The sequence below is a fragment of the Struthio camelus genome, chromosome 28 (assembly GCF_040807025.1).
Source record: "Struthio camelus isolate bStrCam1 chromosome 28, bStrCam1.hap1, whole genome shotgun sequence".
NCBI lineage: Eukaryota > Metazoa > Chordata > Aves > Struthioniformes > Struthionidae > Struthio > Struthio camelus.
In genome coordinates, this window is record NC_090969.1 from 2,612,058 (window position 1) to 2,637,931 (window position 25,874).

Consider the following 25,874-nt stretch of genomic DNA (forward strand, 5'->3'; position numbering starts at 1 on the left):
GGATGCACCACCTCGGCGCCCCGCTCGGCGCCCGCTCCCGGTCCCAGCCCGCTCGGGGGCGGGGCGCGCCCAGCCCGGCGCGGCGGCGGCGGCGGCGGCGGTAGCAGCGGCGGCGGCGGCGCCGAGCCCGGCCCGGCCCGCCCCGAGCAGCGCCGCGGTCAGCCGGAGCCGCGGGGGCTGCAGCGCGCTGCGGCCGCGATGGCTTCGCCCCTCCGCGCTGCCGCCGCCGCCGCCGCATGAAGGTGCGCGGGGCCGGGGCGGCGGCCGGGGCCGGGGAGGCGGTGCGGCGGCGGCCGGGTGCTCCGGTGGCCCGGAGCCGGCAGGGCACATGGAGAGCGGGGCTGGAGCCGAGCCCCGGCGCTCTCTCGCCGACGCCTCCCGGCGGGCTCGGAGTTGACGGGAACCGGCTCTCGGTGCTGCTCAAGAAGATGCACTTGTTCCGGAGCTCCAGCTACGAGATCCGGCTGGAGGGTGAAGCGGGCAGCCTGCCCCTCATCCAGGGCATCCGCTGGGTGAGTGTGGGCTGCATGTGCGGGGGACAGCCGGCGCCGAGCCCCGCTTCGGGGCCCCCCGGCCACAACGGGCCACAACGAGCGCTGCCCCGGGGCTGCTGGGCGCAGGGAGCCCCAAGGGTCAGAGCTCGAGGGGAAGGAGCCTCGCCTTAGCCGGTGACTTTCCCCACCCTGGCACTGCCCCCCTGCAACATTTCCCAGGGCGCTGGGGGGTCTTCACTTGGCAGCGGTGCTAGGGCTGGATGCTGCTGTGGGGTTAACGGGGCACGGCGAGGTGGAGGCATGGGGAGACCCAAGCGGGGGCCCCGCGGGCGTATTTCAGCCTCCAGACCCACTTCCTGAGCAAGCCTTTGCAGGGCAGGTCCAGCCTTTGCCTGCCTTTCCAGGTGGCCTGGCACCGGGCTGTGATCTGTGACCCGCACCCTGCTCCCCCCTCTTGTTTGCTTGCTGCAAGGCAAGGCATGCAGTGAAAACATTTCTGCAGCCGGCTGCCCTAACCCCTTCTCCAGGCGTAGCTCGCAGCGAGGCATGAAATGAGCCCTGTGCTATTGTGCTTCGGTGCACAGCGTCTGGGCAGCGGTTGAGGAGCACACACAAGCCCCGAGCGTGTGAACAGGAAACACCGTACCCGCGTCTCTGCCTCTGCAGCACGCAGGGTTCAAAATGTTCCTTCCCCGTCAGGTCAGACTGTTTCTACAGGCAAAACCTGTCACTTGGCAGCAGGACAGTGCTCAACATCACGTCCTCCAGCCCAGGGTCAGTGCGGTTCCCTTGCCAAGAGCTGCTGGTCTCCCAAGGAGTGCGAAAGACATCCAGTCCCCACTCTTGGCCTCTTGCTGTCCCCTTTGGTCCGGGAGGTGACTGTGGTGCATAGCCACAGGCACATTCAGTCGTCCCAGCTGTGTAAGCACACATCTATCCGAGCTGCTTTGCTCCAGGCCTTCTCCATCCCATGCTGCTTGACAAGAACTAGGGGGAAACCTGAGGCAAATGTTTTTGATGAAAAAAGTAAAATTTTTAAGGAGACAACAACCCCCGTTCTTAGCCTTTTTTAGTGGTGCACAAGTTACTTTACAAATAAGAAAGCTTTCTTTCCTTTTTCCCTTCTTCCTGTTTTTTTGCATTTGTAGGAACTCCATTTCTTTTTTTAGCTACGTGCACAGGGTGGCAAAAAAACAGGGTGCTCAGGAAAGCAGCAGGCTGTAGAGATACTATTTTAAAATGCCCAGCCAGGATACATCTGACAAAACGCTGTCGAGAGCTCGTACAGGTGGGAACGCTCACTCGGCCCCTTGCTCAGCTCGGCAGCCCAGTCACCCCCAGCGCGGCACGCGCAGCGTGGTGGCACGTGCAGCATGGCAGGAATGTCACCTCCCTGGGCGGCTCCCACGTGCATGAGTATGTCTGTGCATCATTTGAAGGGAGAGGGTCTGATCTTTGCAGGGAGTGAGAGAGCAAGTCGACATTTTCTCCGGCGTTTGCAGGTACAAGGGTGCTCCCAGCGTGCCCGTTCCTCCAGGCCGGGAACAGGTACGGGGAGACCTGGCTAGCCGTGTGTAGGAGCAGCATTTTCTTCACCTGCCCCCAACACTCTACAAGCATTTGGCTCTTGGGAACTCCTCCTCGTGACTGTGGCTTTGTCTTATACCTCCTGGGGACCTCTGCCTGTCTCCCGTGCCCAGCAGATCTCTCCCAGCCCTGCTTTTTAGCAATGAGACTCAACTTCAGGCCCCCATTCCCTGGCATCACAGGTACGTCACAGACCAGCGTCCTGAAGTAGCTCTGCGCTTCATCCCTCCAAGAACTACTGCAACGCTTGAGTGCAAGTGCTATCCGTGCAGGCTCTCGCCGCGTCTGGTTGGCCCCGGAGCCTGCGAAATGATGGAGGGGGCAGAGCAGGTCCTCCGGAGTCCCCCTCCCCAGCAAGGGTCCGAGGCGGGAAAGCAGGAGCCTGGCTCGCTGCCATGCCATTTGAGGCTGCGGATGGGCGAGGACTTTCTCTGGAGCCGTAAAGCCTGAAATAGCTCCTGTTGTTTTCTCCGGGATCCCAAACAAAGCGGCGCGCGAGCGCGGAACGGTCGCTCCCGGCCTTGGCCGGGCGCCCGCAGCTGCCGGATTTCTGGAGACAGACAGGATCTCAGCGCCCTTGTGTCCCGTAAGCAGGAAGATGGAAACAGGCAACTCCTTAGGAAGCTGTTTGAAGACAGCGGCTGAGATGCTGTGACAATTAGGCAGGGAGTGAGGGTGGGGTGGGCATCCTGTGAGTCAGGCCCAGGAGGGACCCGGGAACAGCGCAGCCCCGGTGGTAGGCAAAGGGCTAGGGAGCAAGCATGCTTTGGGAACACTTTTTAGGACGTTCATAAGACTTTTCATTGCTGGGCCAGCAAAGAAAAAACATCAGCAGGGTTGTAGCCACTCAGGAAAAGTCCCTTTGAGTGGTTGTCCCTGGCAGGGAAAGTGCTTCTCAGTCTGCTCCGCTGTCCTTGTGAGCCTAGCTTTGAGCAGGACCATGGGATATTCTGGCTCTCTGCCACAAGGAAAGGCCTCGGCACTCTGTGTCTCCTCATCTACCAGGTGACAGCAAAGGGAAAGGGGCTGTTTGGGGTCCGGTGCTGAGGACCAGCTGGTGCCTGTGCACAGAGGTGGTGACATCGGCCCCCAAGTCCCACGGGAGGCAGCACCGCAGTCCGGCCACAGCCTGGCTCGGATTTGCAAACATTTGCTCTACAATTGCCGGAGCGTTTCCTGTTCCATGGGGCAGTCACGAGGCTCAGGAAAGTTTGTACAGTGAGTAAGTCATGGTGTCCCAGCCACAGCAATAGAGTGGCCAGGCTGGGAACGTCTCCAGGGACCTGCTGCATTTGCAGAGCCACTTATTTTCCTCCCACTTCCCCAATCTCTCTTAAGCATCTTGCAAACTGCTTGGTGCAGGTCGTTGGCTTGAGCCCTTTGGGCTGCCCAGAGGAGAAGGGAAAAGCCCTGGGGTAGGGAAAGAGCTGGAGGAGGTAACTGAGGTCTTGCAGAAGTGAGAATTAGGAAATGAGGTGCAGGCTCAGGGAGCAGTCTGAGCCAGGCAGGGTGTGAGTAGGTGTCTGCTCGGCTTGGGATGGTCCATTGGCCAGGCAGGTGGTGCAGGGCAGTTCACCTGTCCGTGCACCCATCAGTGAGCGTCCACCTCCATCACCCTCCTGCCTGTACTAGGAGGTGCCAGGGCCGTTTGGTTTCCCCTCGGCTCCTTGGTAGGTGTTATTCCCCCCCCCCCTTAAATTCATTTGCAAAGAAGGATTCTGCAGCTAATTACTCTTGCCCTTGGCTTCCTTAATTGAGGCTTAGGGGGGGGCTAATTACTCTTGCCCTCTCATTGCTGTTCAGCCAGGTCTGGGCTTGCTTGCACCTTCTCACCCTGCCCAGAGTGAGCAGAGCACAAAGCAACAAGGGCAGAGCAGGCAGACAGCCTCCGAGGAGGATCTGGACCAGAAGATGCTCACTCACTGTGCGGCTAGTGTCCACCATCTCCACCGCCAGCCTGGAGTCCCCAGCCGCTGTGCTGCAGACCTTTCCATAGAGACAGGCTTTGTAATTGCCTCTGTCATCACAAAGCAGCCAGAAATAAATGTGGGAGCCTACAAAATCTTCCCCTTGAGTTTCCCCACATGCAGATGAGGGCACCCTGAGTAAAGATCGCCCTCATCATGTCTCGGGGTTAATGCTCAAAGTGCGTTAACTGTCTTAGCACGCGGCGCAGAGAACAGGTCTGACGGGTGCCTTCAGCTTCCGGTAGCCTGTGATTTATTCAGCACATGCAGCACAGATGAAAGGTTGTTTATTCAGGGCTGTGGCTATGTGGGAGCCCTCATCCCTCACACATCTCACTTTCCCCTCGGTCAGTGCTTGAATGGGAGCTGGTATCAGCAAAGCTCATCTGGATTTGCATGGTGGCAAGCTGGGGTTAGGGCTGCGTCTGCAGCCAGGCTCACAAGCAGTGCCTTCCGCTGACTCCTGCCACCGTGGGGTGAGAGGGTGGTGAGGAGGAGGTGGCCCCATGGTGCAGGGATGGGAAATCACCTGGGGTCTTGGGCAGCAAGTGATGGAGCTGCCATTTTTTTTTCCTTTTATCACTGCATCTGGCACCCCATCCCAGGATGGGAAAAGCCCAAGAGAAAAAGAAACAGAAGGAGAAAAAACAACTACTGATGGGGGATAGCCCATGGAAAGCACAGCAGTGGAGGAGCTAAGGGCCCAAGAGGGCCCTGGAGAGGGATAGCAATCGCAGCCCCAGCAGCTCCACTGGCAGGCATCCAGGGAGCTGGGGGATGCCCTGAGGTCTCTGCTTGGATCTGTGAGCAGGTGAGGGGATAGACACAGCCCTGAGATCCCCATCCAGGTCCCTTCTCCTGGTGATGGGAGCCAGTATGGCAAGGACCGGGAGGGGTGTTTGAGCTGTGCCGTTCAGAGGCTGGGTTCTTCAGCGCTCAGGAGTGGCCAGAGAGTGGCCAGAGATGGGTTGAAGGCAGGACATGCACTGCTTGGATGCTCCCTTGGGTTTTCCTCATTTTAATGACATATCCGTTGTTGCTTAGTTTATTCAGAGTCTATTGAAAGGGGAAGAATTTGGAAATAGGATAGGGAATGGGATTAGGATGGGGGTGCCACGGGTGCCTCACTGGGCCCCAGGGAGTCCACAGGGGTAGTGGGGGAGGTAGAAGGCATCTTGCAGGGCTCCTTGGGTCGGGACCTGGGCTACAGGGGTCATCGGTATCTGTGGCACAGGGAAACGAGGCTCTGAGAAAGTCCAGCTGAGCTCAGCCTGCTCCAAGCTTGGTTTCGCTAGCGGCTGAGGATGTCATGGAGGACAGGAGATACTAGAGAGGAGCAAGTGCTGGAAGCATTTTTGGCCAGGAGCCATGCTCACAGCCTATGGGACTTTGCCCTCCATGAGAGATGCTGAGCAGTCCCACTGCGTGCTCATACCATATTTTTTAGGCAATCGTGAGCTTCGACATGTGATGGGGCCAAATTCATGTGGGTGACGGGGTAGAAAACGCAGCCTGGCAGCAAAGAATTTCCTGTCCCATGAGAGATGGGCTGACACTCCCAACAGAGCTGTCTCATGGGTGAGACCTGCTCTGCATAGTGCCCTTGCAGTCGGCAGCCAGTTTGTCCAGCCCCACTGCCAGGGACCTGCTGTGGCAGCCTCGAACTGGAGTGTGCGTGCTGCTAATAAAGACAATTCCCAGCTATTCCTGACAGCCATAATGACAGATTGCTCCAGGAGATTCCCCAAGCCAAAAAGGGTGATGCTATTTTAGGACTGGCTTTGGTAAATGGCAAAGACGTTAAGGAAGAGTTGGTCTTAGAAAATAGCATTGGATCAAATCGTCATGTGTTGATTCCGTTTGAATTAAACAGAACAAAAAAATAGGTCTATGACTGGGGTTTTCCATTCCCAAAGGTTGTGTTTTTAAGTAACAAGGAGACTATTTAGAGAAAGAGCTGGACAGAGGAATTCAGGGCCATGCGTGAGGGAACGGCTTGCTGTTTCTCATACAGCAAGGTACAAAAGCTGCCTGGAATTTGCATCCTAAACAACAGGGAAGAGCTTTCAAGGATGAGCTCCAGGCTTAGCTGCATGAATAAACACCTCGGAAAGGATGTGCAGAGGAAGTCAGAGTCACGGGAAGACAAGCAAGGAGGTAGCTGTGACATGGGAATGGCTATACCACGTCGGATCAGTAGTCTGGCTGGACAGCGGTCAGAGGGGTTGCCTGGGGAAGAGTCGTGAATGGGAAATAAATAGCAAGATTTTTTCCAAATTCTCTTCTGCTCTCCCCACCAGTGACTTGTGGCTCCGTCTTCCTGAGCTAGAACTCGTGCTTTTGCGTGTAGCAAACTTTGATAGATATTTTTTAGCTCCCGTTAATTTATCTAGTCCCTTTTTTGAATCCATATAAACTTTTAGCATCTGCAGTGCCCTGCAGCAGGGAGTACCACAGCTTAACCATGCACCGTGTTTTGTGAGTACCTCCCGTTGACTGTTTTAAATGTCCTCCACATTTAATTTGGTGTCATCTTTTTTGTGTTGTAAGAGACAGGGGAAAATTGCTTCTTATTCACCTTCCCCATCCCATATCTTGCAGATCTCTGTCATATTCAAACATCCTCCAAGAAAAGGCCTTTCTGAGCACTTTATCTTTTTTTTTTGCCTTCTTTATATCTTTTCCATTTCTCTTTAATGCTTTCTAAGGGAAGATTGAATTGCATGTTGAAAAGGGTGCACCATGGATTTATACAGTGGCAAAGTGAGGTCTCCTATTTTATTTTCTGTCCCATTCCTACTAACACCCACCCTGCTATTTGCATCTTTTAAAACTATTGAGATGTGAGTTCGTATTTTCAGAGATGGCCACGATCTTCCTGAGAGATCAGTTCAGAGCTTGTCACCAGCAGTGTGGGAATTTGGGGCTTATTTTCTTTTAATAACCCTTACTGACATTTTTCTGTGTTGAATTTTACCTCTTCCTCTGTTTTCCCGCTGTTCAGTGCCCTGAGGTGCCGCTGCATTTCTCCAGCCAGGCCTGCTCTCTTCTGCCCTGGAGTATCCTCACCCATGCTGTCATCCCTCTGTTCATCACTTCTCCCGGTCTCCCTCTGTGAGACCCCACCAGTGACCTGCCTTCCCTGGCAAAGCTGAGTGTTTTTCACACTATTGTGTCTATCTTTTAAGCACTACCTCAACTCCACGAGGATCTTTCACTGTATCTCATGGTCACCTGGCTTCTCAGAGAATTTAGCAAATTTGAGCAGACTGTATCCAGCACGTGTTTGGTGACACGTTCTGGCTTCCTGGTCAGTAGTTTCCAGGATCTCTCCTGAAATTCTTGGGAAAAAAAAGCTTCATATTTGCTACCTCTGTCTCTTTGGTACCAAAGGAAGTGAGAGGTTACAATTCATCCTTAGTAATTCATCTAGTTCACTCGCAAGTTCCTCTAGATGCTGAGGACCACCAGGCCTTAGTGATTTGTGACTGCTTATTTTCTTGATTTAGTCTATAACCTTTTTCCAGCAGGACTTTCATTTGAGACCGACCAATCTTCCAATATGTTGCCTCCAAAAAGAGGTTCGGGCATGCACTCCTCCCACGCTCCTCCACAGCGAACATAGGCACAATATTCATCATCTCTTTTTGCTAACCTCATCCTCCATGAGTGGTCTTGACCCTCATCATCTGCCGTGGCAGCAGGTCTGGTCCTTAGGTGCCCCCTGCAAGTTGTTTCTCCAACTCTTCAAGGCCTTCTTGTGCCTTTCCCATAACATGCTGAAGTTTGTGATCTTTTCCATCTTTCTTATTTGGACCTGGTTTCAAAGATGGAGGAAAGCTTTCCAGGTCTGAACACCTCTCCTTACCCTGGGGCTACTCTAGCTCTCTGCAGGTCTTTCTGAAGTCCTTCTCTGCAAGTGGCAAGTGTTTACTCCTTGTCTCAAATATGTTGTCTTTGATCCCTGTTTGCAAGGATTTTACTCTTTTAACTTCCTTCTTTTATCTAACAGCTTCCTCGTTTTAATGGACTTCCCCTTTTGAAATTAAACATAACTGTGGGGGGTTTTGTTTTTTCAGGTCTCTGGTATGCATGCGGTGATGATGTTAGGATGCTGCAAGGTAACCGAGGTGTTTTGAACTAGGTCCAGATTTATTTTGGCTTCGGGATATCTCAACTACCTGCTCTGTGAATCAGTTTTTAGTGGTGTCTAAAGAGTTAATCTTGGGAGTGCCCTCCCGTGCAAATTGGGCACATTTCCTTAATGCCAGTATGGCTGGCAGCGTGCAAGGTAAAATAAGTATAAAGTGAGAGCGGCTAGAAGTTAAGCTGACACAGGAAAAAATAAACAAACAGAGGTTTCATATGGCATGTTTTAGAGGTATCTGCATTCAACAAGGATGGGGCAGAGTAAAGACTGCCTTCGTTTTAGGACGACAGTCCTGTCGAAGGCATGGGGAGGGGGGACGCAAGACGTCCCATGGCATTACTCCATCAAGAGGGAAAGCAGAGCATGGAAAGAGCTTATGGGTAGGGACTGGGAGTAGTATGGAAGGGTGTGAATTGTCAGGCCAAGGTCAAGGAGTCTGAACTGATGTATGGAAATAAGAAGTTAGACCATTTCTGTGCTTGTGAAGGGAAAGATGGGATCCGGGAGCCTGCAGGATCAGTGCCTGCCCTCAGCACTATTTCATCTTCCCTTATAAAATAGTTCAAAAGACCTAGAAGTGATTCCTTTTTGTACGTGCATCAGGGGATGAGGACAGCCAGGGCTGTTCTGGTGGAGAGCAGATGAGGCTGGACTGGCTGCTGATGCAGTTTCATGGCCCTTAGAGAAGTATCCTGCCCATCCTAAGTCCTGCAGCAGCTTCCCAGAAGGGAAAACGTAACTACCCTTTGGATGGAACCGAGCCAGTTTGTGAAGAGGTGTTTTTGGATGTGCTGAGTCCAGAGATATTTGTTGTGGCAGCCTCAGAGGGCAGCCAGCCTGTCGTCCCCTGGGGCTGCTGCTGGAGCATCCTGTGGGGCTGCTGCCAGAAGGACTCAGCACAGAGTTTTGTGCTGCTCCCACTTTTAGTGTGCGCTTCGCCTGCCATCTGCCCTCTGCCCTTGCCATGGTTTCTCTGCAGTGGCAATCAAAACATCATAAAGTGGTACTGTGGGAGCCAAAGGAAACAAGTGAAATGCTGTCAACAGGGAGAGTGTCCTGGGTACCTGACATGGGGAAACACGTCCACAAGCCGGGTCTGTGCCGCTGCATGCTTGGGTCTGCAGCAGTGCTTCATGCCAGCTTGCAGAAGGGCTGGAGCAGCCCTGTAATTGCCCTGAGGAGCTGGGAGTTGTTTCTCAGTTGTGTGAGCATGGTCCACTCACTGCTTTCCCTCTGTGGGACCTCCAGCACAATGCAAGATGTGAGGAGGGCCGGGGCTGGGTTGCTGTCCAGAGACTCTCCCTTTGCTTGCACCATGAGAAAGCACATCGCCGTCTAGGAGGGCAGTTCAGCTGGACTCCTGGGTTCCCAGGGCTCGTGTTCCCTCTGCTACTGTCACTCCTGTGCTCAGCAATCATGCAGTGGGTGGCAGGAAGACTCAGCTGAGCTGAACCCTGACCTGGACTTTGCTGCAAACCCTGCATGCAAGAGCAAAGTGAGTGCAATAAGCCCGTGTGGCCAGGGTCATGGAGGACCTTCTGCTTCCTCTGTGTATCCCCAGTGGGGCCAGGGCCATGCCATGCAGGGGCCCATCACTGGTCACGCTGCTGTACTGGTGCAGATGCAAGCCCCCACCAGTCCCTGGTCTCATCCCTAGAGAACGGAAACTCCAGCTAGTTCCAGTGTAAAGATGCCACACAAAAAAACCCTCCGTGGGCTGTACTTTGGCTTGGTCTCCTGGGTATGGGCATCATTGCCTGGACCAGCTGAGCTAATAGAAACAGTTAGACAAGTGGAGCCGAGGGCTGGGCTGGGAGCCTGCCTCTGAGCAAGTTGTTGCCTGTATGATTGCAGCATCTGGTGTAAGCTGAGCATGAAGTTACAAAGCAATGTCCTGGGGAAGGGGATGGCCAGCTAACAGCGTGGCACAAAAGCAGCAGGTTGAACAGGTTGTGAATGCAAGAAGCGCCTTATTTAACCTGAGATGCAGGCTGCTGAAACAGCCTCCCTGCTATAAGGCAGCAGTTTGGGGACAGTACTTGGTCCATCTGAAAAAAAGGGATCAGTCTGTACCTGGAAGCAGGAATTGGATTTGGTAACACAGGGACACGCTCCTCCAGGGCTGGATGTTGATCTGCATAGCCGTAGGGGATGGGGATACCCATTTGCACCTATCCATGTGGAAAAACTTCTCAGACAAGCCTGACTGCTTTCTGTGATGTGATTGCAAGTACGGCTGACAACGGTGCTTGCAGACACATAACAGACTCAGGCTTGCAGCCATGCCATGCTGGCTAACAAGGAAGGCTCTTGGTAAAGAGGGATTACGCCTTGCTCACTAGCCCATCTCCAAAAGTCACTACCAGAGCAGGACTGCTGCCAAGCAGAAATAGATATAGCAGGGGAATCCTTGTAGGTGACGATGCTATGTCGTGGCAAGTATAAAATGATTCTGAGAAACGTGCATGGGGAGGGGAGGCCAAGCAAAGAGGCAGGACAGCCTTGCAGAGCATCCTTTGGTGAGCTGGATCTGTCTGAATGAAACGCAGCTGGGTAACAAGTTACAGGTCATGGGAGGAGGTGTTGGCCAGGAGGTATCTGCAAGGGGCAACTGGGAAAAGGATCTTGGGGGCCTGGAAAGCCTTGAGCTGGAGAACTACTCACAGCAGTTGTCAGGGGCAGATTAAAGCAAGATGAGGAGGTACTTTATTGGCATTAAACTGATTGCTAGAAGATGTTGCGGAGGCCAAAAGCATAAATGGAGTCAAAAAAGCATTTAGGCCAATGTGCAGAGGACACGTCCATCAGCGCAGGCTCCGTTAGGGCCAGGGAAGTCATTACCTGCTACAAGAAGCACCTTATTTCTTGTTCTTCCCGTAACATCTTTTAGGGTGGGTAAGGGCTGGACACACCCTTGGGGTGGCCAAGACAGTGATCTGGTGTCCTGGCACGGTTTTGCCCCCAGAACTACTTCACTAGGACCACATCCCTTTGCTAATTCCTCACTAGCTGCTCAGGTATCTCCATATGAGTGATCCTCACAGGGGTTCATCTGAGAGCTCAGCCTATGTCCTATCAAGTCCCTGTCCTTCATGAGAAGCCATGTATCTGGGAGCTAAGTGTGTTGGAGGAAGCAGGGGCCCTCCTGCAGCATGCAGGAGGCTGGGGGAGCACGACTGAGACCTCACAGCCACCAGCCCCTTTCTTTTTGCTTTTCCAGACCCCACTTTTGGACAGCGAATCCACCTTGGATTATGGACACAGCCTGACCCAGGTGTGTTGGCAGGGAAAATCCACAAAGGCAGGAGTTTGGGACCTGAGTATGGAAGACGCTGGGATAGAGAAATGTACCTTGAAGGCTGTAATGGCAAGGGGTCAGGGCTGGAGCACCCCCATGCCATGAGGTCCTGAGCTCGGACCAGTCTAGCTTTGGGCTGGTCAGTCCCTTGGGCTTGGCTGTTCCTGGGGCCGAGGATGGAGATCCTGCCATGCTGGTATGTACATGCAGGTATATTACACCTTTGGCAAGGTTTTAGGGATGTTTGGTACAAAGCACATCCCTCTGCTGCCATCCCCAGTGGCACAGTCCCCGCCATGGGCTGCAAATCCCACCTGAGGGGACATACCCTGCAATGTCTTGGAAAAATCAGCCTACACCTCCCTCCCCATGTCCTCATCACAAGGGGGAGTGCATAGGGGACTCTCATTTCCTCTGTGAACCATGTATCTTCGTTCCCCTCCAGGCATCCTCGGAAAAGATCTGGCGAGCTGGGAAGCTCCTCTTCAGCCACCTCATGATCACCTGCCCCGGCCTCATCCGTGACCACAAGCATCACCTACGGCACCACAGGTGGGACTGCCAGCACCCAGGCAGTGCTGGGGGGGCATCATCAGCTGCTCCAGGCTGTGGCGAGGGGCCCAGCACTTCTGGACCCCAGGAGTCATCCAAGGATGGCAGGATTTACCTTGCCCATCCCAGGCAGGGGCTCGCCAGTGCCCTTCTCATGCTGTCCTCTCTTCTAGGCAGTGCTGCTCTGGGAAGGAGCTGGTGGACTGGCTGCTGAGCGCGGGGCTCTCCATCCAGACACGGAGCCAAGCCATTGGCGTGTGCCAGGTGCTGGTAGACGGAGGAGTCCTCACGCACGGTGAGCGTGGGCAGCACTGGTGCCCCACATGGTGATGGGATCTCTCTGGGGCTGGTGGCGATGTGGGTTGAGGTGCCAAGAGCAAGGCAAGGAGATGCACTGCGTTGCCCCAGGCTCTGCAAGCTGCTGGCGTCTCCTGTGGGTGCACACATGCCCAGCAGTGACTGGCCAGCCATGCACATGGCACCAGGCACAGCCGAGTTCACACATTATTCTCCCCGCAGTGAAGCAGGAGTGGCATTTCCAGGACAAGGACACCCAGTTTTACCGCTTTGCCGAGCTGGAGCTGAGCCCCGAGCCCAGCAATGGGCTCCGGGATGCGGAGGAGCTGCTGGAGGCACTGGCCTTCTTGGCCCAGTTGGGCCCTGACGCACTGCTCACCATGGCCCTGCGCAAGCCGTGAGTGTCTGGGCTCTCCCCAGGGACCGGGGAGGGACACAGGGCCCCATTTCAACCCCACTTAGCTCCAGGGGGCTGGAGATGCCAAAGGCTCCTGTGGACAGGGCTCAAGGGAAGGCTTTCTGCACAGGGTTGGGGTGCAGGGTAACCCGAGCATCTCCTGTAGGCTGTCAGATGGCCAGAGGATCCCAGAGCCCAGCCGTAGCCCAGTGGTACCCAGGCAGAGTGTTTAGTGCCTCTGGTCTCAGACGCCCAGGCACCTTCTGGATGGTGCCTCAGGGAGAGAAAGAGACTGCCCTGCCACCAGGTTGCATCTAGAGAGGGACATTTGCACAGGGCTGTGCCCCAGGACATGGCAGGGAGAGGGTGCACAGCCACTTCCTGGGATGCTGTACCCTGCAGAGCTGGCTCGCGGACAGCCACTTACTTCCTCTTTCTCCCCAGGCCTACCCAGCGCACAGAGGATGAGCTAGAGCTCATATTTGAGGAGCTCCTACACATAAAGGCTGTGGCCCATCTCTCCAACTCGGTGAGTGTGGTCATGCTGTGCTTCCCCCCAGCATGCGTCCCCCTCCCGCTCTATTCCCCAGACTCTGCTGTGTCCCATCACCTCCCATGACATCTGGGCATCTTCCTCCTCTCCCCTTCTGCCCTTTCCAACCACCCTGGGATCCCTTCCTGCCCCCATCACCCCTACCCAAACATGTCCCCTCCTTGCTGAGCTCCGGGCTGGGGTGACACTAAAGGGTGGGCACTTCTCACTGCAGGTGAAGCGGGAGCTGGCGTCCGTGATGATGTTTGAGTCACACCAGAGGGCAGGCACCGTGCGTGAGTATCGTGCGAGCATCGCACAGCCTCGGCTGGCTCTCACTCCAGAAGAGGGTGCAGGGCTGGGCTGGCATTTAGGAAAGGGTCCCCTTCTAAGGATGAATTGCCACCAGCTGTGGACATTCCTGATGTCCTGCAGCAATCCTTGGACCTTCGTGGACCAGAGATGGAGGGGACTAAAGCACCTGCCCCATTTGCCTGGTCTGGGTTGGGTGCTGGGGCTGGCCATGATGGGATGGCTGAAGAGGGCTGATCCCCTCGTAGCCCTGTGTGGGATGCTCAGGGACTCCACCTGTTCGACTGCTGGACACCACAGTTTTCTCTGCAGTGTTCAGCCAAGGAGATAAAGGCACGTCGTGGTACATCATCTGGAAGGGCTCGGTGAATGTGGTCACCCATGGCAAGGTACGTGATTCCCTGCCTTGCACAGCAGCCACCGAAGCTCCCTAGGCCCATCCACTCCTCGCTGTTCCCAAGTACCAATGGAGCAGGCCTCTCTAGACACACAGCTTTGCTGGTGCAGAGTGGGGGTGAGGGCTCCCACCCTATCCCTCATCCTCCTGCCTCCCCAGGGCTTGGTGGCCACCCTGCACGAGGGGGACGATTTTGGGCAGCTGGCACTGGTGAATGACGCACCCCGCGCAGCCACCATCATTCTACGGGAAGACAACTGCCACTTCCTCCGTGTGGACAAGCAGGACTTCAACCGCATCCTCAAGGTAGGCACGGGGCCCTCATGGTTAGTGGGACACCGGGCATGTCAGTGTTGCTCGATCCAAGGCATGTCATGCTTCTCCCAGGGCTAAGGGATGCGTAGAGACCATGGTGCTCCCAGCTCCAGGGCCCCATGGAGGGCACATCTCTGAGCAACTTCTATCCTGTATCTCTGTTTCCTGATGTAGTTTTTGGGGTGCAACCAGCTGGACTGGCATCACCTGGTGCCCACAACCCAGGGTGCCTGCTCACAGGGCTTGGTACACCAGTCCCTGGGCAGTGCCAGCCAGGTCCAGTGCAGGGTTCAGGGGGCCATGAGTGATGCACTCTGCAGCCCTGTGCCATGGTTTGGGGGATAATAAGGATGGTTCGGGGTCCCAGAGCCTGGCATCCCTCTCCCACGCTCATGGTTGCTTTCACTCTCTAGGATGTCGAGGCCAACACCATGCGTCTGAAGGAGCACGGGAAGGTGGTGCTCATCCTGCAGAAAAACCTGCAGGGTGGCAGCAGCCAGCCAGCTGCTGCAAGGAGCAGTAGGTAACAGCAGCCTATCCCTGTCCCTCCTTACCTAGGTGAGGGACAGGTGCCTGCAGGGCTCCCAGCCGATGCTGCCTGTCCCCCTGCCCTATGCCGGCCACAGCCCATCTCCAAGCTCGCACTGCAGCCACTGTCCAGCTTCCCTTAGGGGAGTCTGCTGGGAGGACTCTGTCCCCAGAGGGGGAACAGGGATGCCTGGCCAAGTAGCCCTTCGTGGTGGCCCTGCACACAAATGCGGCACTGGGTCCTTCCCATGGGGCTGCCTGATGTGTCCTGTGCTCTGCCCACCAGGTATTCAGTGATGGCTGGGACACCTGAGAAGATCCTCGAGCATCTGCTGGAGTTCATGAGGCTCGATGCGACACTCTACGACCCTGTGGGTATGTGTGCATCTGCATCCCCTGCCCTGGGGAAGATGTCCCAGATATAGCTGGGCCAAGGCTCAGACCCACCCACATGGGTTGGGGCAGGGTACTGGATTGAGGACCGGTGCAAAGCAGGGCTGCCCAGTGGGGATGGCTGATGGTGCAGCCAATTAGCAAGGGGCTGTGACCCTCTGTCTGCTGGTGCTGCCCTGGTTGGCTGTGGCAAAACTGCAGATTTTGCCTCTCCTTTGGTTTTGCTTTAAACTCTCCCCGGTCTCCTCTGCTGCTCCTTTATCTGCTCATGTCTCTAGCTTGTTCCCAAAGTCATCAACTTCCTGGGAGTTCAGCCAAAAAAGCCACTTCTCTCACCATTAAATCATCCATTCAGGCCAGGAGAAGGAAGCTGCTCTGGAGCCTGTGAATTGCTTCCCTTCACCTCCCTGTCTTTTAGAGAGGATCAAAATGGGGTGAGATAGAGACCAGGAGGTGGCCCCAGTGAGTGAAAAATGAGTGCTTCTGAATTCGACTCCTCAGAGGCTGTTTTTTTTAGCTAACTCTTCTCCAAATGAAGTCTGCTGAACTTTTTGTGTCTCTTTAATTTTTTCATTCCAATAAGCTTTCATTCTTGCCAACCCTTTCTTCAGCATTTAAGAGCAAATAGTGGCCTGTGTCCAAGGCCATGAGCAGAGTCCCCATGGAGGGAAGACCACAGCTATCCTAGCCCAAAACAGGGGATGGGTGACCCATTCCCAGCCAGCTGAACTGCCTGGTCATGACCGCTGCGCTCCTTGCAGTGTGCCCAGCCCTGCTACGGCTCACTAGGCTTCGTGAAGCATAAACAGGGACTGGTTTGGTCTCTTCCAGATACCCTGCTGGGGGATTTCCTGCTGACATACACTGTGTTCATGCCGACCTCACAGCTCTGCAGAGCCTTGCTGCACCAATATCCTTCTGCGACTGAAGGGGGACCTGGGGCTCCATCCCACGGCATGAACCTGCCTGCCTGGGACAGCTCAGCTTGGTCTCAGTCACCCCAGTGGGACCTTAGGGGTTGGCCAGGGGAACCCCACATACCAAGGACCCTCAGGCACGGACCACCCACCCATCTCTCCTCTTGGTATATGGGGGTCCTCTCCCTGCCCTGACCTCTCCCAGCCCCGCATTGCCAGTGGTGATCCCCTTGACTCATCCCACTTTCCGCACGGAGCCGCTGGAGGGCTTGGAGCAGGAGAAGGCCACCTACTCCCTACATAAGCGCCGGAAAATCCTGCGGCTGGTGAGCCAGTGGGTGCTGCTCTATGGGCGTCTGCTGCAGGGTGACCGCACCACCACAGCCTTGCTGCAGGTACTGCGGGGCCGGGAGGGAGGTCCCCAGCCTGCTCGTGCTGTGCGGCGGGATCCCACAGGCATCAGGCCACGGTCATGCTGTACTGACTGCCGGGCACCTTCATTCTGCAGAGCCTCGCAGACCTGGCAAGCCAGGATCCTCGCCTGGGTGGGCTGATCCAGGAGCAAGCACAGGACCGCCGGCGGCCCAGACCGTGAGTCCTCTGGAGAAGGACAGGGATTCCCATCCGAAACAGAGCCTGGCTGTACCTAGTGCTACTGCTGATGTCCATGTGCTCTGTGGATCCTGCACCTCTGGAGAGGCCATAGGGAATTGCACTTTCTTTGGGGCTGAGCTTTTAGCAAGCAAAACAAGCTTGCAGTGCAATCACCTGACATCTCTGGCATGGCACTAACAGTTCTCAGGCATCCTTGGGCCCCGCGCCAAGGTTTCCCAGCCACGGGTGTGTAAAACACCACCGAGACTCGCCAGTGCTCTGTGGTGCAGGGATGCTCGGTGGGTCCTGTTGGCACCCCATATCCTGGGGGCTGCAGGCTCTTCTCCAGTGTAACACAGCTGATTCTGTCTCCAGCACCACGTGTGGTCTTCTGGGCTCTAATGCTATATTTACTTCTCTCTGTGCAGGCTGGAGAATGGAGGTGGCAGCATTTCTCCCCAGCCTAAGGTAGGGAGCAGCCCTGCAAACTGGTGGATGCCAAGGTGGGGAATTGGAGAACTGGGTCATCCACAGTCCCCGCAAAGGAGGGATGGCCAGTGGGATGTCAAAGGGGCCTTCCTCCCCAAACAGCACCCTGCGCTGACCCTCTCTCTCCCACCTTCACCCCAGGCTCGGAGCTCTGTGAACTGGTTTGCAGGCCAGGAGGAGGCAATTTTGAATAGCAGCTGTGCCTTAAGGGCTCAGGACAAAGGTACAGATCATGCACACTTGTGTGTGCCTGAGGGGACTGTTACCGCTGGAGGGAGACAGTCCCCTCTCTGATGGCTGCAACAGCGGGGGTGGCTACCGCCCATGGTTCCTACTGAAGCCCTTTCCCTCCTCAGTGCCCTATGAGATCTACAGACCAGACCACTCGTGCCTCATCACGGTGCTGCCTGTGAACGCTTCGGTGCGGGACATCCTCCGGTCCCTCACCCCTAAGCTCGGCCACGAGGATGAGCACATCCTGGTGAAGGTTAATTCAGCCGGAGGTGAGCCCCGTCTCCCAGGGCTGCCATGTCCTCAGGGTCTCTCCTCTCACAGCAGAGCTGCAAATGCACTGTGGGCTGCCGCCGTGTTTTTCTCCACCTGCAGGTTTTGCCTGCAGGAAATAAAGGCGGTATGTGGCAGTATGTGGCAGTGCTTGAGCAGGATCTGCCCCGTTTTCCTGCAGTCCCGGCAGGGCTGGCACTGGCTGTGCCAGGAGCCGGTCACCCATCCGTCCCATCTGACTGCCTGGAAGCAAGCTGCATCCCAGCACCAACTATCCTCTCTCCTGCAGATAAAGTGGGACTGCAGATGGATGCTGTGGGGGTGTTCACCTCGCTGGGGCTCAATGAGAGGCTCTTTGCTGTGAGCATGGAGGAGCTGTGCAGCCTGGTGAGCGCTGGGGCTGTGTGGGATGAGCTGACAGGGCATCCTGCCATGGGGGGAGCTCAGGGCTGGGCAGCACTGGGGTGGCACGCCACGGGCCCTACACCAGCTGCAGCAGCACAGGGGAAGGATGACATTGCAGGCAGGGCTGGCCACGAGGTGCCAGTGCTCCCCAGAGTGGGGTTTGTGGCTGACTTGTCTCCTTAGTGCTCGGGGCTAAGGGTGTTCATCCATCCCTCATCCTCTTCCCCGGGCAGGAGCCATCCTTATCTTCCCTGCTGCAGTTGCTAACAGCAGGAGGGGTTGGGTATCCTCTCTCTTATGCACAGACCCCCCATCCTGAGCAGCTGGGGCCCAGCACCGGCTCCTCAGAAACATTGGACCTCATCAGCTCCAAGGACCTGGCCAGCCATCTCACGGACTATGACTGGAACCTCTTCAAGAGCATCCACCAGGTAAGGGCAGTGCACGTCCTGGGGAAAACACCTCCATCCTGCACCCTGGGGTGGCTCTCGGGATGCCCGTTCTGCACTCAGTGTGGCACCCTGGCTAGCCTCAGCAATGGCGTTGGGCTCTGCAGGTGGAAATGATCCACTACATCATCAGGCCACAGAAGTTTCATGACGTGACCACAGCCAATCTGGAGCGAGTCATGCGGCGCTTCAATGAGCTGCAGTACTGGGTGGCCACAGAGCTGTGCCTCTGCCCCGAGGTGGGCAGGCGAGCCCAGCTCCTCCGCAAGTTCATCAAGCTGGCTGCACAGTGAGTGCCTCGACACCCACGTCCCAGCCCTGCAAGGGCAATTTGGTAGCTTCCCATGTGCCCTGACTGGCTCTGTCCTTGCTTGCAGCCTCAAGGAGCAGAAGAACCTGAATTCCTTCTTTGCCGTGATGTTTGGTGTGAGCAACACAGCTGTGAGCCGCCTTGCCAAGACCTGGGAGGTAACCAGCCATGGCAGCCCTTCTTTGGGCTCATACTGGCCCAAGCCCTGTAGTGACAGATCTGTGTCCCCAACCTGGGCAAGAGGTGAAGGCAATGACCCCAAAAGCTGATCCCACACTCCAAAAGCTTCTGGTGAGAGATCTGCTAAGGACAAGGAGTATATTTCCCTCCTCAGTGCCTTGGAGGGAGACAGACAAGCTCAGATCACACAGCTGGTTAGGTTCGGCCCAGGGCCCAAATCCCCTGGATCAGGGTAGAAATGGGCTCCAAATCTACAGCTCCTAACAAGTGCCCAGAGCAAGTGGTGTCGCAGAGCCTGACTCCCAGAGATGGGCATTACAGGGCATGAAAACCAGGAGATCCCTGGACATCTGGAGGGCATTACATCGAGATCCCAGCCTTCTTGCTGGTGGTATCCAGGCTGAACCTCGGCCAAATCCTGCCATCCCCCATGGGCATGTTGTGGGAGCCACGGCTCTGAGGGTGGGAGAGCCAGGGTGCTGGGGCTGGGATGTCGGATGACCCTCTCTCTGCACAGAAGCTGCCTCACAAGATCCGGAAGCTGCACGCAGCGCTGGAGCGGATGCTGGTGAGCATGACCCCTTCCCTCCCTGCACCATTCCCACACAGATGCCAAGACAGAGCGGGGATGCTCCTGTGCAGGCTTTGGGCCAGGGTTTGGAGGACCAGGGACCAGAGCAGGATGGGATTGTGTGTGCAGAAAAAGGTGCAGGGTCACCTCAGTCTCCCTGCACTTGCTGGGGCTCTCTCCAGCCTTTGCTTCCCAAAACACACAGGGTCACTGGGACAGGGACACCGGGGAGACAGTGCCCACCTTTTCCCCCAAGCTCTGAGATATGCTGGTTCAGGGCACTGGAGGTCTCCTCTCTTATGTGTCTCCCTCCCTGGAGCCGTTTTGCACGCAGGGCCATGGGCAGCCTGCAGTCGGGGCTGTGTCTCTGCCTGCTCCGTGCTGAAATCCTGCTCCATCCTCAGGATCCCTCATGGAACCACAGGGTCTATCGGCTGGCCGTCGCCAAGCTGAGCCCCCCCATCATCCCCTTCGTACCCCTTCTTCTCAAAGGTAGGTAGCTCAGCTCCAGATGTGTGAGCACTGAGCTGGGGGGAGGGAGGCTGCACATCTTCTGCTGGGGGTGCAGGGCAGGAAGTTTGGGATGTAATGACAGGGAACCCTTTGCCTGCATCCAGCTCTCCCCAGTGGCTAGGTCCCTTTGGCACTGGGGCTGATGGGAAAGGCTCAAGCACCTCAGACCCAGATGGAGGCTCTTCGTCCATGGGTCCCAAAGACTAGCCACAGCCATGGCACTGGTCTCCATCCCGCGGGGCCATATTGCGCAGCACAGCCTCTTCCCTGCACAGGGCTCTGCTTGAGGGAGGACTGAGCCCATGGCTCAGGCATGGCAAAAGTTGGGGTCATGCCTTGTGCCCTGATCCTGGCCACAGCAGGGTGCAGGCAGAAAGCTAAGCCCTGGGCTCAGTCTGATCCCAAGATTTCCCCTGCAGACATGACATTCATCCACGAGGGCAACCGCACGTTGGCCGAGAATCTCATCAACTTTGAGAAGATGGTGAGTCAGGCAGCTTTGCTCCCCTTTGGGAAGGCAGGTCCCATCCCCTCCACCCTTTGGGGACCTGGGGACCTGCCTGTCATCCCATCTCTCAGACGTGCACCCTGCACAGCATCCCTTGGGAGGCAGATCAAGAGCAGCCATGTGGCATTAGTGCAGACCCCCAGGAGCGGACCCCCTTGGCCCTGTGCTTGTCAGGGAATGGGGATGGTACAGGAGCACGCAGGACTGGCTTTCCAGCTGCAGTCCTTCACAGAGGGCATGAGGCAGCCACATCCACTACTAAAGCTGGAGGGGACTATGTTTTACCAGCCTGGGAGCAAAATGGTGCCAGGTGGCAGGAAGTGACCTTTGTACCTTGCCCACAGCACATGATGGCTAAGACTGTACGTGTCCTGCAGCGCTGCCGGGGCCACACGCATGGTGAGTGCTTGCCCAAGGGGTCAGGCAGGGCTGTCATCACCCACGGGTGAGGGCAGCAAGTGAGGCAGGGGAATAGGGCAGCTTTGGGGACATAGCTAAGCTCCTGCTCTCTCTCCACACCTAGCTCCGGTCTCCCCACTGCGGAGTCGTTCCCCACACCGACTGGAGGACCCCAAGGCCATGAGGATCTCCACATGTACGGCTTGACCTTGCTGATCCAATGCAATGATCCCCTGCAATGGGAGACTCCCTCTCCTTGGGGCTGTCCATGGCTGGAGGAGGCTGGCTTGGACGAACATGCGCCCTTGCATGGTGGAGTCCCATGGGGACACTCCAAGGGCGTCAGCCCCGTTGCAGTGGGAGGAAACTGGGCTAGGTGCTTTTGGTACCCAGGGATGGAGGCTGAGCTCCCTCCCCCTGCCATATGGAGCGACATGAGTCTGTGGCCCGCACACTGCTGGATGGAGACACCAGTCAGCATGCTTTCATGCTGAAGGGAGAATCAGTCAGCACTTCCAACATGCCTGAGTGCTCTAACCATTCCATATGGCTCTAGCTGTAGGCAGCAGCTGGGTGCATCTCTTTGTCCCTTGGTGTGAGTCTGTTCCTCCTTGCTCCTGCCCCTTCAGCCCCATTGAGGTGCCAGAAGTGATGGAGGGGGTTAAATGAGCTGAGTTGGAGGCACTGGAGGAGGATCAATGAGCCAAGCTAGAGGTGACAGAGAGGGATCGGTGAGCTGAGCCAAAGGCAGTGGAGGGGGATCTGCAGGCTGAACCAGAAGTGATGGAGGGGGATTGGCAAGCCAAGCCAGAGATGATGGAAAGGGATTGGTGAACCAAACTGGAAGGGGTGGAGGCAGACTGATGAGTCAAGCCAGAAGCAATGGATAGGGGATTGTGAGCTGAGCCAGAGCTGATGGAGGCGGGGTCGGTGAGTTAGGCCAGTGATGATGCAGAGGGCTTGGTGAGCCCAACGAGAGGCATAAGCCCAGCAAGAGGTGTTAGCCCAGCTTTGATTTCGGCTCTCTGTTGCAGGCTCCGAGCAGTCCCTGAGCGTGCGGAGCCCTGTCTCTACCTGGGCCTACCTGCAGCACCTGAAAGCCATCGACAGCCAGAAGGAGCTGCTGCGGCTCTCACGAGACCTGGAGTCCTGACAGGGAAGGAGGGCCAGAGGGGACCCGGAGCAGGGATGCAGCAGCAAGTCTGCCAGCAGCGAGGCCGGCCCTGCAGCTCCACTCCCAGCAGTGCAGGGCACGGGCCTGCATTGGAGCTGGCCAAGAGCAGCCTGCGCTCGGCCACACTGCTGGCTGCAGGCACCAAGCTCTGCGCCATGAGGCAGCGCAGGAGCCCGTGTGGGCTGCAGGCAGGCGAGGGCCGTGGACAGCAGGGTCAGAGGCCCTCACACAGTGAGCAATAGAGGTATTTTTGTATGCAAGGCTGCACTCACCTTTCTCCTCCGTGCATCAGGGCGGATTCGCTCCACGGCACCAGCCACACGGCAGGGAAGGAAGGAGCCCTGGCTGCCCCATGGTGCTGCCTGCCCCAGGGGAGCTGGAACTGGAAGACACTCCTTCCTCATGGGGGGACCTAAGCCAGAGCTTCCCTGTGGTCAGGGAATAGCACGTCTGGCTCCGTCAGATGATGCCACCCAGGATGAGATCAGGACCTGGCTGGTGCTGCTGTGCACTCAGGAGCTGTGACCACCCAGGGGATCTGTGGCTGGACACCCTAGTACGGAGACACTGAGTAAAGCCCCTGGTACTGGCACGTTCCCCATCAGTAGAAAGGGTTGGTGGCAGCACTGCAGCCCATTTTTTATGCTCCAGCACTGAGGGCTTGTGGAAACAAGCAGCAATGGAGCTGATCCTAAGAGGCTCTGGAGCTGGTTGCAAAGGCTAGAGGGGAGGAGAGGATGTGGCATAGAGCGTGGTGAGTTCACTGGGCTCAGCACCTGCACAACCCCTGGGGATGGGGCACAGCAAGCAGGAATATGGAGCTGTGTGTGTGTCCAGAGTGCGCAGGGAGCAGGTGTGCACACAGGTGTGTAAAGCCAGGGATGTGTCCTGCTGTCCTCCTGGACCTCACACACCCTCCTGCCCTGTGTTAACTCCACAGCTCCTGGGAGCTGCCCCAGAGAGGACCCGCCCTTCCTCCTCCTCTGTCCTGCTTGGCCCTTGGGACATACAGGCTGTGTCCTCTGTCCCCTGTCCCAGCCTCCTGGGGGCTGCATGGCCCCAGCAGCCACAGGGGAGCATCTAGATCCCTCACAGGTTCATGAGGGCTCAAATCAGTGGTGTTGAATGCAGTGAGGAAGGGTGGGCAGGGAGCACGTCTCCACTGCAGGAACCAGCCTCTGCTGCTGAGCCATGAGTTAATCACGACCTTCTCTGTGCTTCAGTTTCCTCCCATGGACAGGAGCAAAAACAGTCACCCACAACAGTGGCACAGAGCATGGAGCTAGGACAGTATCCATAGAGGAAAAGCTATGATGGCCTCGTGATGGAGCCTGTGACCTGTGCTTGTCCTAGTTTGTAGCCAGGGGTGGCCAAGATGGACCACTAACGCTGCCAGAAGCTCACCACATCCAGCAGGCAGGAGGCAGTGTGGACTGGTTGTTTCTATGGATAACGCGACCTGATGTTAGCAGGAAGGAGTGTGGCGGGGCTGGCTCCCAATCAAGTTAAGCCGTGCTGAGATCGTAAACCTCTTTTGCACTGCTTGGGGCTAAGCTTGGCTGCCTTTGCCTGACCATTCCCAAGCCACAAGCAAGGGATCAGGGAATATGTATTCAAAGGGCTGTAACCTTTCCTTAGCTCCCAGAGGCAGAACCAAAAGCCCTAAGGGATAAGGACCCCCCCCCCCAATCCCTCCCTCCAGAGCATCACTGGATGTGCACAGAGCAGATTTAGCACTGACCTTCCAAATGCTGTTGCTCAGAGCTGGCCTGAATGAAATTACAAGTTTCAGGGGAGATTGCTGCCCCTAAACACTTTCCGTGTTTGCAGCTATCGGGGCCTGGGAGATGCTTTCAGCCCCTGGCAGGGCATCAACTGGCCACAGGTCTGTGCCCTACCTGGAGTATTATGCCACAGCATGGGGCCACCCAGACTCCAGGCCAGCAGGGCAAAACCCACCCAGCCTTGCTCAAACACCCCCAGCCATGTTACAGCTGAATCTAACACCCAGGCACTACAAGGTGGGAGCCCCCAAAGTGGCCTGCCTCAGTCAGTCCTTCCCAGTTAGCTACTGAGCAACGGGATGATGCCAAACCCAGGCAGACCAAACTGAGCAGCAGGGAAGGTGTCAGTTTGCAGGACTGCAGTGATTCCCAGCTCCAGATGAGAGGCCAGGGCCCCTTAGTGTATTACGCAGTTCTGAGTGTGCTTTAAATGAGCTAACTGCCTGATGATTACAGCAAAGCCTGACTGTATAAGGGACAAGGTGCTCATTTGCCAGCATCCATTTGGGAGCTCCGCAACCCAACTAGCTCAGCTGAAACCGCTGCTGGGTCCTGGCCCCTGTGTTGGGGTTCACCTTGGTCCCACTCCGTGGTGTGCGGAAGGAGCTGCCCCCCGCTCCCCAGTGTGTTAGCTGAGCCAACACGCTCGAGATCCCACGCTGGGATGCTCATGCCTTGTCAACCCATCCTCGCTGCCTGCAGGACATTACAGAGCACAAGGATGGGGGAGCATAGCAACCCCTCAGCCCCCATCAGGGAAGGAGATGGTGGCTGGGCTATAAGGATGTGTCCTCCCCCATGCTGCAAGGCCAGTGGCTCCCGGGAAGACTTTGGGTCATGGCAGGAAGTTCAAAAAGGATTAGGGAACAAGGGACCAGAATGCTGCTGCGTTAATTACTCTTTTTGAGCTCACACATCAAATGAATGGGTTGCTTAAAATAAAAATCCCCATCATACCTAAATAGTATTTCAAGCAGTACAGCCATCTACGAGATGGGAAACGGATACCTGGGAGCTCTGGGACTGGCCCCAGCAGCACTTCCAGCCTGGGACTCCTGGGTTTGCCCCAGTTCTTGTGCAAATCTCAGTTTCGTGGTTATCCTACTCATGACCCTATCCTGCCCAACCTCCATGCTGTGGGGTAGCTGGCAGGATAGTCCCTTTAGCCATACTGTCCCACTTGCACAGCTATTCCTAGGTATAGGAGCCTGGATCACTGTTGCTGCTATAATCGATGTCGCACTTTTATCCTAAGGATGTGCTGTGGAAGGCCCCAAATTCATGCCTCCACACAAAGAGAACTGATTATTTCATGACAATCAGAAGAGTTTTCATGATAGAGATGGAGACCCTCTGCAGCATGCAGGAGGCAGGTTAACATCCCCTCGAGCAAAGCAGGGATCGGTCTCCCCCAGTTCAAGTCTGTGCTTTTGGCCTTTTGAGATCTGCAGAGCAGCACCTCCAAGCAGAGCTGCACTTGCAGAGCAGTGCAGTGCGAAGCAGTGTGCTTGAACAAACACTGACCCAAGAGACTGGTGTGGGGAGGATCTGAGGAGGCCAATTTTTCTGGCTTGACTCTTCTCTGGCACAGGCTCTGCAGCAAGGAGAGCCAGCACAGCGAGCATAGCGAGAGGTGCAAGGACCCGTTCCTCCAGTTTGTAGCTCTGGGACAGACCTGCTTTCTGCAGAAACTGGAAAAGTGCTGAGCCTGGTCATGCCCATTACTATGACCTTCAGAATGAAGCAATCAGCCTGAGGACACGCTGGATGTTTCTGTGGGTACATGGCAGCAAAACAGCCCTCTGCTCTGCATCATCCCCAATCTCTCCCACTTCCTCCCTGGTGCTCAGCATCCATC

The 25,874-nt window shown here is 56.2% G+C and overlaps 1 protein-coding gene across 4 annotated transcripts; it reads left to right on the top strand.

The window, feature by feature from the left end:
• The first annotated feature begins 236 nt into the window (after positions 1-236).
• Positions 237-24,975, top strand: RAPGEF3 (Rap guanine nucleotide exchange factor 3). 4 transcript variants are annotated; one of them, XM_068921411.1, is made up of 27 exons: positions 237-512; positions 11,419-11,472; positions 11,942-12,048; positions 12,222-12,343; positions 12,568-12,742; positions 13,187-13,271; positions 13,510-13,570; positions 13,899-13,975; positions 14,143-14,289; positions 14,712-14,821; positions 15,113-15,201; positions 16,051-16,129; positions 16,381-16,531; positions 16,645-16,727; positions 17,159-17,198; positions 17,361-17,442; positions 17,576-17,722; positions 18,013-18,110; positions 18,434-18,559; positions 18,685-18,866; positions 18,955-19,045; positions 19,585-19,635; positions 20,043-20,130; positions 20,571-20,635; positions 21,004-21,058; positions 21,183-21,254; positions 22,093-24,975. In XM_068921411.1, exons 1-27 carry the CDS (start codon positions 237-239, stop codon positions 22,209-22,211), a joined length of 2,832 nt encoding a protein of 943 aa, XP_068777512.1. In that variant the 3' UTR covers positions 22,212-24,975. The 4 variants fall into 4 exon arrangements, with proteins under 4 accessions (XP_068777512.1, XP_068777513.1, XP_068777514.1 ...); XM_068921412.1 differs by having other exon boundaries at positions 284-512; positions 13,887-13,975; XM_068921413.1 differs by having other exon boundaries at positions 284-512; positions 13,887-13,975; positions 19,588-19,635; positions 22,093-22,497.
• The last annotated feature ends 899 nt before the right edge of the window (positions 24,976-25,874 follow it).

Excerpts from the sequence above, each read along its gene's own strand:
- RAPGEF3 (XM_068921411.1), top strand. The coding sequence starts at position 237 with ATGAAGGTGCGCGGGGCCGGGGCGGCGGCCGGGGCCGGGGAGGCGGTG. Across the intron at positions 12,344-12,567 it reads CGGAGGAGTCCTCACGCACG|TGAAGCAGGAGTGGCATTTC; the intron begins GTGAGCGTGGGC and ends TTCTCCCCGCAG. Across the intron at positions 18,867-18,954 it reads TTCATCAAGCTGGCTGCACA|CCTCAAGGAGCAGAAGAACC; the intron begins GTGAGTGCCTCG and ends CCTTGCTTGCAG.